The following is a 12,683-nucleotide window of genomic DNA, read 5'->3' on the forward strand; positions in this document are numbered from 1 at the left end:
CCCTTCAAGTAGCAATGTAACTTTTCTCTTGTGTTTTTGATTAGGTGGCTGTGATGGGGGTGTCCCTCCTACACAAGCCCAGGAGGAGTGAAGGAGGCAAGCTGGGCCAATTAACTCAGGCTGCACCTGGAGGAGAAGTCAGGGAGCAGGGGTTGATTAAACGAGGCTTAGCTGGGCAGGAAAAAGAGGGGCCTGTATAAAGCCCAGGAGCTGAGAGCAGAAAGGGGCTGCAGGGAGGTAGTCTGCAGTCACTCCCTCGGTGAAGGGAGGCGTGTTGGTACTGTAAAGGGTATTCCACAGTTACTCCTTGGGAGGAGGGAGTTGGGAGGCTGGCAAACCCAAACTGGGGGGAATCCAGGAAGGTACGAGAAGGCTTGGGGGAAAGCAGCAAGGAATAGGAGTGCAGACCTTGGCTACCGACTGGAGGGACCCCGAGCTGAAACCTGGAGTAGAGGGTGGGCCTGGGTTCCCTTACCAACCACTGGGGACATGGCACAGGCTAGGTTGAGGACAGTGGACTGCCTGGGATGATTTATTCTGGAAAGGTTTTGTTACGCCCCCCTCCCCCCCCCGGAAGTGGGAGCCATGTTGAGGGGGCAGGAAGGGGAGGCTGCAGTTCCTGGAGCAAGAGGGGCTCGTAGGGTGAGAGGATGACAGAAGAGAGACCACCTGAGGAGGGCACAACATCTGGCAGAGCTAATCTCCAGGATGGCTGGGAAGAGGCGCTATGAGCGGTGAGTGCACCCTGTGACAGTGCTCTCTTGAGGGAGCAGAGGTGGTGATTATTCTAGGACAGGGTCAAACTGGGGGTCAGGACCCCTCAGGAGGTCGTGAGGTTATTACATAGGGGGTCACGAGTTGTCAGCCGCCACCCCAAACCCCGCTCTTCCTCCAGCATTTATAATGGTATTAAACACATTTTTATATATTTTTAATATATGGTGGTGGGGGAGGGGGGTCGCACTCAGAGGCTTGCTATGTGAAAGGGGTCACCAGTGCAAAAATTTGAGAACCACTGTGAATCTAGGCTATGTGGCCTTGGTTTGGCACTTCATTTGCATGTGTTGTATTTTGATTTTGGATGTTATAACTGTTGTAATTATTATGTGGCACCTATAATTTATAGGTATCTGCCCTGTGAATTAAACTCTGTATATGGGGTCTAACATCTCTTTTGCTGTGAAAAATGAAGGGGATAAAAAGAGCTGAAATTCTAGTATAATGGTTCCAAAAGTGTGAGGGGGAGGAGAATGGACCCAAAATGACATTAGTCTCCTAGTCTTGCTATGAGACCTTGGAAGCCCTTCTACTGAAACGGGCAAAGCTGTGGCAACCCTCTAGAATTTCCCACTGTCGCTCACTTGAAAAAACAATGGCATCATGGCTTCTGAATGAGCTATGAGAATAGGAGCTGGTGTTCCATGGGCAGCATGGAGAGGCAGGCCCTCTCAAAGGATAACACAAGATCTACACAGTTGGAACAAAGTTTTCCCATATATCCTCAGGCTCCAGGTGATTGACCAGGCGTTCTTTTTTGTTGGCCCTCGAATCCCACCCTCTGAGGTTTTGTCTAGAATAAGAAATGGGGTTGAGGCTAATTAACCTTGACCTAACCTCAACTCTTGTCTTAATGTCGCCAAACCACAAGGGAATCAGAGCTGAGCTATACCACCTAGTCAGCAACCTAGCATTTCCTCCATTCTATGTGGTAAGAGGAATTGGGTGCTCTAAGGTCAAAGAAGTGAAGAAAATAAGTTTGTCAGTTCCAGCTAACAAGGCTATTCATTTGTAAGTATCACTGGACACAAGGAAGAAATGGCGGGGGGAGGGGGGGACGAGGGAGGGAATGATCAAATGCGAAAGGACAGAACTGGCAAGGAAAGAAAATGGTGATATTAAAAAGAATGGAGAGTTAAAAAGAAAAAGATATTAAAATTATTTGTATATAGTATTACTAGTACTGTAAGGAGTTTTTCTGTGTTAAGTGTTTTAAGAATTTCAGCTAAAGGCCCAGAATTCAGGGTCTTTAAAATATAGACATAAAAGTGATCTTCTGATTGGAACATGATATACGAAGCCCTCGGCCATTTAATAAATTATTTTGTACAACATAACAGTTCTCATCTGTTTGGTTGTTTTAAAGTTCTAAGAATGCAACAACAACAAAAGGGATGTTTCCAGATGTTAGTCTCACTCTGGTAATTAAAAATTACTTTAGTAACTCTTTTAAAAAATTAAATTGTCAGACCATTAGTCTGTGTGTGTTAGGGTGACCAGATGAGATGAAGAAAATATCAGGACACCAAGAGGGGCAAAAAAAAAAAAAAAGCTCGGCGGCGCAAATTATCGGGACAAAAATTGCGTCTCGACCACAGATCGGTTGGGACACGGGACAAATAGCTCAAAATTGGCACGGTCGCGATTTTATCGGGATGTCTGGTCACCCTAATGTGTGTTAGGTTAAAAACCTAGATAGGTTGATTAATACCACTTCTTTCAGCATGTGAGTGGGGAGGGGAGAAAGATTAGAAGGAATGATTTTTTGACTGATCTGCTGTCATGGTTGCTATAAAAAAAAATCCACATTTTTGGCAAAATGCACTTGATTATGGTGTGAGTACTGCAAGTGGATGTATTTATTTAGCTGCCCCTGGGATATTCTTTCTTATATGTGTATCTCAGTTGCTTTGGGTCAGAGTCTTGTTTCACAAAGTTCTTGTGACCTCTGGTCAGCTATTTATTATCTGTAACATATAGCTGGGAAGAGAGCACGGCTTATAGCCATAGCTACAGTCCATGGACTTAATGAGATATTGGCCAATTGGCCAATATTCTACAAACTAGTCCATATAAGAAGTGTGATTTAGTCAGTGTCCTCATCTCCGTTTCCATAGTATCTCTGTTTTTATCTAATACAGTCCAATAATTTCTCTGTATTTTACCAAGTCTCTCTTACACCTTTTATGTTTTGCCAGGTGTTCATTCACCTGGATATAACAAGACATGCAACTAATTTGAAGGCAGCATCCTTCTGTCTTCATAGGATTTGTAATGTTCTTACTTGAAGATCTGTATGTACTTGAATCAAACGTTTATCCCTCATTGAGGTCTGATCGGGGAGAGCAGAAGTGAGGTCACTTCCAGCACTTTCTTGACTGCCATCCAGAGCTAATGCTCATTTTGGAAGTTTTGCAGTCCTTGTTCACCTACCATGTATCAGCCCATCTTCCTAGTGGGTTGTACTGCTTGCTAATCTCTCTTAAATACGAATAAGCAGAGGCCACTTGAAGAAGGAAGAGAGGTTACTTTTAAGTAGCTCTTCTCTGAGAGTGTCATCTCTACACAGTCACACTCCCCACTCAGCTTCCCTGCTTCTTTGGAGTCTCAGAAAAAGAATTCTGATATTAGGGAAGGAACTGAAGGCTGTTGGGCACATTTCCCCTCTTGTTATCCTCAGAATCCTCCATGAGGCTTGGGGGAGGGAGAAATAAGCAGCTCTAAACATTCACTGCTGGCAAAAAGATTCCACAGTTCAACACCAGGAGTCGCTTATCCCAGAAGAGTGACAAGGCAGAGATGACACTCTGGAAGAACAACACTAGTATGTAACCTCTTTATTACGTTACTGATTTATTATTTTATGTGGGGAAAAAACCTAGGTAAAATGGGCTATCAAGCTCCTGAAAGTGAAATTTCTAAAAAATCAGTTGTTTTGGCTTTTTCTCCCCTGCCTCCACCCTTTTTTTGCTCACTTCATTCTTCTACTTTCCCCAGCCCTTTCTTTCTCTAAAGATCAGCAAGTCTTTTTTCCATCAGTGTAAATATATATGGTGTGTGTGTGTGTGTGTGTTTAAACACTGAATCTGGAGGGAAGTGCTGGAATTTTCCTACTGTTTGACATATGGCAGCTATTCTGAGAACACAAACCTTTCTGAGAGGAAAAGATGGGAGACAGTTGAGAGGACGAAGGGAAATAAGTACAAATTTAAAATATTCTGGCAATTTCACTGACCCATTTACTGTAGAGTTTTTACATTATCTTGTTCCTTTCTTCATGTAAACCATAGCCTTTTTTGATGTCCTAGAATCATAGAAATGTAGGGCTGGAAGAGACCTTGAGAAGTCATTAAGTCCAGCTCCCTGTGCTGAGGCAGGACCAAGTAAACCTAGACCATCGCTGTGAGGTGTTTGTCCAACCTATTCTTAAAAACCTCCAGTGATGGTGATTCCACAACCTCCCTTGGCAGCCTATTCAAGAGCTTAACTGCCCTTATAGTTAGAAAGTTTTTCCTAATATCTAACACAAATCTCCCTTGCTGCAGATTAAGCCCATTACTACTTGTCCTACCTGCAGTGGACATGGAGAACAATTGATCACAGTCCTCTTTATAGCAGCCCTTAAATATTTGAAGACTGTTATCAGGTCTTTCCTCTCTCTCCTTTTCTCAAAACTAAACATGCCCAGTTTTTTTTTTTTAAACCTTCCCTCTGAGCTCAGGTTTTCTAAACAATTTATCATTTTTGTCGCTCCCCTCTGGACTTTCTCCAATTTGTCCACATCTTTCCTTAAGTGCGGTGCCCACAATTGAACACAGTAATCCAGCTGAGGCCTTCCCAGGGCCGAGTAGAGAGGGACAGTTACGTCCCGTGTCTCATATACAGCTCTCCTGTTAATACGCCCCAGATTAATATTATCCTTTTTTCCAACTGCATCACATTGTTGAGTCGTATTCAATTTGTGATCCCCTATAATCCCCTGATCCTTTTCAGCCGTACTACCACCTACCTGGTTATTCCCCATTTTGTAGTTGTGCATTTAATTTTTTCTTTCCTAAGTAAAGTACTTTGCACTTGTCTTTAATGAATTTCACCCTGTTGAACTCAGACCAGTTCTCCAGTTTGTTATCTGAAGGGAGCAAGAAATGGAGGCACCATTACTGTTGCTGGCACACAACATGAAACATCAGAATACAGGAGCCAATCATAGCAGAAGTATCATAGTAGTAAATCAGAATGAAGAGAGTGCATACTCATAGTAAGGTACTGTAGTTATGCAACTTGGACCCACAACCAATCAGAGCAGGAAATTGTATGATTGGAAAAATTATACAATTATGCATCAATAACTGTATAGCATCCTTGCACACCAGGTGAGATTTCACTGTTGATTTGATTTCACTGTAATTTATGAGAAAGATGTTTTCTTTCTGATCATTTGCTGTTATTGGATTTTATGCTGCTTGCCCCAGTGACTGTGAGCTCTTCAAGAGATCCCACAGGAAAGGGATTTTACATTTTAATAGCAAATAATTATTTATTGTAAAGCACCAATATCACAACAGTATCTAGAGTTCTGTACCTAATAAAACAAATAGCCTGGTGTTAATGCCAAGAGGGATCCGCTGCAAGCAACCTGGATTTGATTTTTTTCAGAAATTGTTAAATACTTTTCAATGTGTAGTCAAATTATTGGTTTTACTGGAATTGATTGAAGTGATTATGTGCACTCTGATTTAGATTGCTATTTTCTCCTACAGCCCATTTGATTGCTTAGTAGATTAATGTGCTTGCCTAAACTACTCCCAAAGATAATGTGTATTCTACCCATTTATTGGTGCCTTCGGCAAATTCAGAACGAATGTGGTCAGTAAGTTGTGTAATGTACTTTTCTCAAAGAATTAGACACGCTTATATTATACCTGCCAAATACCCTATAAAAAACAGAAGTTGCCTTTTTGAAGTAGGCAATAGTCATAGGCCCCTGTCATGGCTCCTTGCCAGACATTCCATATCTTACATATTTGGCATGATTCAGGCTCCAATTTACAAAACTCTTAAGCATGTGCTCACACCCATCACAATTCAGGATGTCATGTCTACTAGATCAACCTGATCCCGTCTCCATGGTTTATGTAGAGATGGGACAAACGCAAGCAGAAGATGGGAGTGCAGCTGCAGTGACCGGTGGTGGAAAGAGGAAATGGCTGGGACTAGTCGTCACAGGTGTACAGTTCCTTGCAGTAACTACACCTCTTGAAACAAAGACCAAAAAGTATTGTAAACCTGCAGCTTGTTTTGTTTGCTGTGTATCAGTGATCATCTGTTAGCTAATTGCTACACAGCCATCTGAACAGTTCGGTAGCTGTGTGACGATCCCAGGCCTTATATCCTACAGATCAAATATCGCTATACTTATGAATTTGATGGACTTTTAAAAAATAGAAGGATGTACGAGCAGGCCTCATTCTTATCTGCTTGTAGGGAAAAAAACTCTCTACCCACCCCTTTGGCTGCTGGCTGGGCTGGGGCTCTCCTCTGTTCCTCCCCACATCTCCTCTTTCCTGGATTAGTTGAGAGAAGTTCCACTCTCTTTACTCCCATCCACAGAGGATTTCTAATCTCACCACCTCCTTCTTCATCCCCCCACAGAAAGAGGAGATCAGGCTCCCAGAAGCTTTAACTACAGTGGGGTGTGGTTGGCGACTGTCTCTCTCTCTCCTTCCCATGGGCAGGGATGAATCAACCACTGGCCCAGTTCAACATGATGATTAGCAAGTGCCACTGGAGTATAGGCTCTCTTCTTGCAATTAACAAATGAAAGTTCAGCAGCTTCTTAAACAACTTCAAATTCTACCGTCAGCTCTCCCACCTTGTGACGGAAAAAGAGCATGAAAAGGCAAGATGCTCTTTTACCTGGATCTAGAGGAAGATGTTCCATATTTTGGTTGTCTCACAGCGACCATAGTGTGAGGCTGTGTGCTTAGAAGCCAACCGCTGCTTTATAGCAAACTAATAAGATGATGGTTAGGGATATCTTTCTTTCCAGTTTTAACCGTAACCTTTAACTTAAAAAGTAGTTGTTCTTGCCAGGAATGTATAAACTTAGGAACAGGAGACAAGAACTCTTGGCTTCCATCCCTTCCCTAGTTTTTTCCCACTACTAGCAGGACTTCATGCTTCCTCCTGAACCCACCCTTTCTGCTCTTATTAAATAAGACCTTTTCTCCTTCCTAGTTTTAACTCCAAGAGTCCCATCCTCATCCACTTTTTTTTCAGCTGCCAGCCTTGCTCTCCCTGCTGAATCACCTCGCCAGCTGTATGTCATTCTTTCTCTCACCCCAGTCTTTTTTGCAGACCCCTGTCTCCCTGCTTCTTCCTATCTTAATGGAGAGGCAGGGACCCAGCATAGCAGAGAAGTGGCTAATTGGAACTTTCAAGTAATTAGAATTCCAGTGTTGCTTATCTCCCAGTACAGCAGCCTCAGAGAAACCTGGAAACTAGCTAGTCCTTAAGACATTGAACATCTAGAGAGCAGCCAGTTAAAGAAGGGTAATTGATCACATATGAGTATTTTGGGAGATGGGAAAAACATCACATGACAGAATAATAGGACCTAAAATCAAAAGTTCTAATTTCCCTGAATTGTTTGCTTAATTTTCAGTGTGATCTTGCTGAAAGCAGATTGAGCTTTCCTGAGGGATGACTCTGATTTTTGACTGGCATATGCATTAACCTAACCCTGAGCTGCACATGAAACTTCCAGCTGAATCCAAGTCAAAACTGAATGAAATACATAGAAACTAAGGAACACTTACATTCCTTGGTGTTAGGAGGTGCCAACAAGCATGAGTAGCAAACCATGCCATAGATGTTCCTGGGTCTGTTTTCCAACATGTAGTAACTGCAATAAAGGGCAAGACAAGGCAAAACAATATAAGTGCATCCATCACAGTTGAGTACGGTTGAGCAGAAAGCAATTACCCTAAGATAAAATCACTTTTAAAAACTTTTTTATAACCATTTTGATGACATTATCATTTCTTACTGCCTGATTTGAGACAGCCTTTCTCATCTTCCCTTCCCTCATAAAGGCAGCTAATCCACCATTAACCATACATGACATGAAGCAGCAACATTGCCTAAAACAACATTATTCTGCCTACTGAGTTCTTGCTGCAATTTACAGCATGCCCTGAAATGAGACTTTCTAAACAAGAACAATATTTCTTTTTAAGTAGTAATTTTCCAGACAAGACCACCAGCTGAATTTATTTAGTCTTCTGTATACACAACACAAGAATAATCTCCTTAACTAAGGAGGAAAAAGCCAAATCTGAGCAGGCCACCAATCATGACTAGAAAAACCATCATGACTGAGAGAAAGCCAGATTACAGTTTATAGTATTTCAAACAGCTCCTTGCTGGGGATGGTTTATGTTTAGATGTAACGTAAGAGTTATGGTCTGTATTAGGTCCCTCTTGGCGAAGAAAAGATTTTCATGTTTTAAACTTCCATTTTCCTCAAAGTTTGTCTCGGAACATGGTAACTGGGCGGTATGTATTTAAGAATTTCATTCATAGATGAGCTGATGAGTAAACAGTCTTAAATTTTTTGTCAATAAATGACATTCCTATGCTTTACATAACTATTTTTAATACATGGGTCTAATAACTACTACTGAACATATATGTTATGTCTCATTATGCATTTGTTCTATATTTTTCATTGTGGTATCTCAGTACCCAGTATATACTTGACCCTGCATAAGTTCTGAATTCTGCTTTATTCTGTCCATGTGTGCACCTGTGACTTTTTTCTGAAAACATTCACATTCAGAAATTATTGCTGAAACTATTAATCAACATTCTAAAATAGCCGGTTATATTTTTGTTTTTGTTCTTTACGCTTCAAGAAATAACAGGTGCCTGTTATCCTGTAACTTAATCTATATTATTTCAACATACAGACACTGGTACACATACAACAGAAGGCAATGGTACGCTCATGTTTCAGCTTTATAATAATGGTGAACAGAGGTACAAAACACCAAACAGTCCCAACAGTCATGGCAAATTTCCTTAAAACCTAAATAACTTGCCCAGTTTCAGCGGAACTAAGCTCTTGTATTTCTTTCAACCAAAACCTTCCCTGCCCACATGATAAAAAGTAACTAAAACCAATGCAAATAGTGAATACACTGCTACCTTGATGCAGGAACAAGTAGCCCAGAGCCCATGTCCAGTTACCAAGCCTGATCCTGATTATTTAGTGCAACAAACAGTACCAATGAAGATGTTCCTCTAGTCAGGGAAATTTAAACACACAAATGCGTTCAAACTTTTCGGAACCCTTTACGTTTGGTAGAAATGTCCCAAAAGATTCTAGCTACTGGAAGGTCAGTCACGGAACGCCCATGGGTGGAGGACTTTCTATGTCCTTGAAATCCTTTGGCGTGCATCTACCTAGCATGGTTTTAAATCATCTTCTCAAACTGAGGGAAACACTCAGTAATGTAATTGCACAGGTTTGTCCATGTACTGGTGTGCTAGTGGGGAAAAAAGGCACAAAAGACAGTAGTGACCTAGTGCAAAAGATGACCTCTTGCAGCTCATTAGTGCTCACTATCCCAGGAGGCATGTGTCTGGGTATGATTTCCCCATGCACTGGCAAGCATCTGCAGACCTGCACTGCGGAAGCCCATAATACACATGATTAAAAGTTTTTCACAATGGCTCCTGTTGAATATGTTCTCTTCATCACCTCCAGAGGCAGAGGAGCCTCCACATATATAATGTCACCAGTTATTGCTACTTGGGTGGTGCACCTTTCCACACCTCCCACAAGAGTTGCTTTGGCTTTTAGAGCCATAATACACACCTAATAGTATATACTGAGACCTGCTCAGGCCAGAGCCATAGGCCAGTTCACTTGTGTGTTAATAGAGATCAAAGAAGATGTTAATTGTATTGTTTTTGCCCATCTATATCCTGTTGTTTACTATTGCATTATATTTACATTGCATGTACCTCTGTAATTATGTTTACATTATATATACCCCGGTAATTAAATAACTCTAGGTTAAAGTGTGTGCTAGTTTGAGAATGTATTCAGGCATTCAGTTCATGAAAACTAGTGACATACCCTATTGTTTGCTATTATAAACATTTACATGGTAAATACCCTTGCAACTAAATTACCCATCAAAGAAATCTTGTGAAATGCTAATCAAGAACATTGAGTGCATTCCTCACTATCTGTCATCAAAGAGAGAGACTGGTTAGAAAGACTGTCAGCTTGTCTTTTCTTAGGAGCTATAAATATGGATTCAAAGAAAGATGCATTATCTCTGGACTGTTTGGATTCTAACAGGGTAGAATAACTGAACAAGAAGGTGGAGATCCCCAGTTATTCTGGGTAGCTCTGAAGAGACTTTTGGGAAACTGGCAGATTACTACATCTCTGCTATTATTTTGTACTTACAAACTTGGACTCACTTGTTATATTTTATCTGCTTTAACCTCTCAATAACTCTCATTCTTTTTTCTTAGCTGATAAACTTATAGTTAGTTTACTATAGAATTGTCTTTGATGTAAAATCTGGAGTATCAATTGATCTGGGGGTAAGAGACTGGTCCTTCGGGACTGGGAGAAAACTGATATGGTGTGATTTTTGGTTATTGCAACCATTATCACTAAATCCAGTTTGTCTGGGTGGCAAGATAGGCTGGAGAGTCTAAGGGGACTGTCTATGACTCCATGGTAAGATTGGTATAGTGATCCAGGAGTTCACATTTCTTGTTGGCTTGGTGGAATCTAATTATAGAATATATACCACCAGTTTGGGGTATCTGCCCTGTTTTCTGACAGCATGGCACTCGCAGTGAGGTAGTTCAGTGTGACATATACAGTAAAAGCTTTATCTGGCATGTTGGGGGGGATGGCAGGGTTGGTGCTGGTTAATCAAAAATTCCAGTTAACTAAGAGTTAACAATGGAGGGAGGGTGTTTGGGTCTGGGAGGGGGCTCGGGGCAGGGAGTTGGGGCATGGGAGGGCTTTCGGGGTGCTGGATCCGGGTTGCGCTCACCTTGGGCGGCTCCCCGCAAGCAGTGACATGTCCCTGCTGCTCCTAGACGGAGGTGCAGCCAGGCAGCTCTGCATGCTGCCTCTACCTGCAGGCACTGCCCCCGCAGCTTCCATTAATCGCAGTTCCCAGCCAATGGGAACTGCAGAATCAGCGCTCGGGGCAGAGCTGGGGCAGTGCCAACCAGACTTTTAATGGATATCAGAAATATTGGTTTCTAGAGCTTTCCCTTTGGTAAAGTGCCGAATACCACAGGTTTTACTGTACATAGAAATAATTACTGGTCTCTTTAACTATTTTGTGGCCTGCCATCTAATATATAAAATAAGTGATTATAACTACTGTTATACTGAGAGGTACTGGTGACTGCACAGATCACAAACCTCTTTAAAATCGGGTGTGAGCACACCCGTTCAATTAACGTAACTATCAAGAAAAGTTAATCACAAGCCCCCCACCAAAGGCAAAAGGGGTTTTGGACCCAGTGGGTAGAAGGGTTTTGCTGAGTACCGTTTGGGTAAGGGCATGTGTGTGTAAGGGAAGACACAAAATGAGAGAGACTCATGGCTAGCTCAAGAAAGCCAAGCAGCAGCCTGCAAGTCTGGTGTGATCTTGGAGAAGCCCAGAGAGAGGTCTAGGTCAGGGGCGCTGGCTGAACAAAGCTTGGGCCTGTAAGCTAAGGCACTGCTCCTGTTGGTGTTGGTCCCTCCTGTGTTTGGAGAAGCAGGATTTTGTACATTTCTTGTAAATAAACAAGATGGTATCAAAGAAAAGACCAGACTACATTATCAATTTCTACTCCCAAAGGGGACACCTTCAGGCCTCAAACTTTGACTAGCTGCATTTGGGTTTAAAAAAAAAAAAAGGGTAACACTCATTCTATTGTATTATCTTGACATACCGAAGGATATGTCTAAACTACAATAAAACACTCATGGTTGGCCTGTGTCAGTTGACTTGAGCTCATGGGACTCGAGCTGTGGGGCTATAAAATGGCAGTATAGCCATTCAGGATCAGGCTGGAGCCCAGGCTCTGGGAACCCACGGAGTCCCCAACATCTACACTGCAATTTTATAGCCCCACAGCTGGAGCCCCACAAGTCCAAGCCAGCTGACATAGGCCAGCTGTGGGAGTTTTATTGCAGTGTAGACATGCCAAAGAGAGGGCACAAGCTAGTAGATACTGGTTTTTTTTTTAGTAGTTTTGAAAGAGATGCTCATTCCTTTCTTTTTACGCTTCCTGTACCCAGTCTACCTCTCCACCTTTGCCTCAACAGTATTCGTTGGTGGATTGTTAGTGCCGCATAATGATGCACTGTGAAGCACATAATGAATAAGCAGGGAATTATTGCCAAACCACAAGTGAGAACAGCAGGCCAAAGATACTTATTACTCCATAAAGATAAATATGGAATAGTCTAGATCCAGTGTCTTCTAGCCACAATGATTTAGAAAAGATAAACAGCCCTTCATTCAGCTTATCAAATCAAGCTGAAGAAATATTTCTTGGGTTTTTGCCATGAAACAGCATGACAAGTTTACTTTTGTTCTCCAAAAAGAAAAAAGAATTGGGGAAGGTGCTAGAGGGCATGCAAGTGTTCATCTGTGTTTGAAGAAAGCTCTCCAATCACAAACCTTAATCCATTTCTGTCAACTTTAAACAGCAGAATTATTTTTTGTGTTACCTTACTATTCACCAAGTATTTGAACAATGTTGGAAAGTATTTACTAATCAAATTATAGCACTAATTGTGGAAAAGAAGAGTGTGGGTCAAGAGCAAGAGAACTGTCATGGATTTGATGGTCTAACTTTTCCACTGT

The 12,683-nt window shown here is 41.9% G+C and overlaps 1 protein-coding gene across 2 annotated transcripts in view; it reads right to left on the reverse strand.

Annotated features, from left to right (window-relative positions):
* EDAR (ectodysplasin A receptor) overlaps positions 1-12,683 on the reverse strand; it is a 107,957-nt gene that overhangs the window by 24,622 nt on the left and 70,652 nt on the right. For both annotated transcript variants that reach the window (XM_034758084.1, XM_034758083.1), the window contains exon 5: positions 7,596-7,681. In XM_034758084.1, coding sequence (XP_034613975.1) covers positions 7,596-7,681 — 86 coding nt within the window. The remainder of the gene's footprint in view (positions 1-7,595; positions 7,682-12,683) is intronic.

The sequence above is a fragment of the Trachemys scripta genome, chromosome 1, assembly GCF_013100865.1.
Source record: "Trachemys scripta elegans isolate TJP31775 chromosome 1, CAS_Tse_1.0, whole genome shotgun sequence".
Lineage (NCBI taxonomy): Eukaryota > Metazoa > Chordata > Testudines > Emydidae > Trachemys > Trachemys scripta.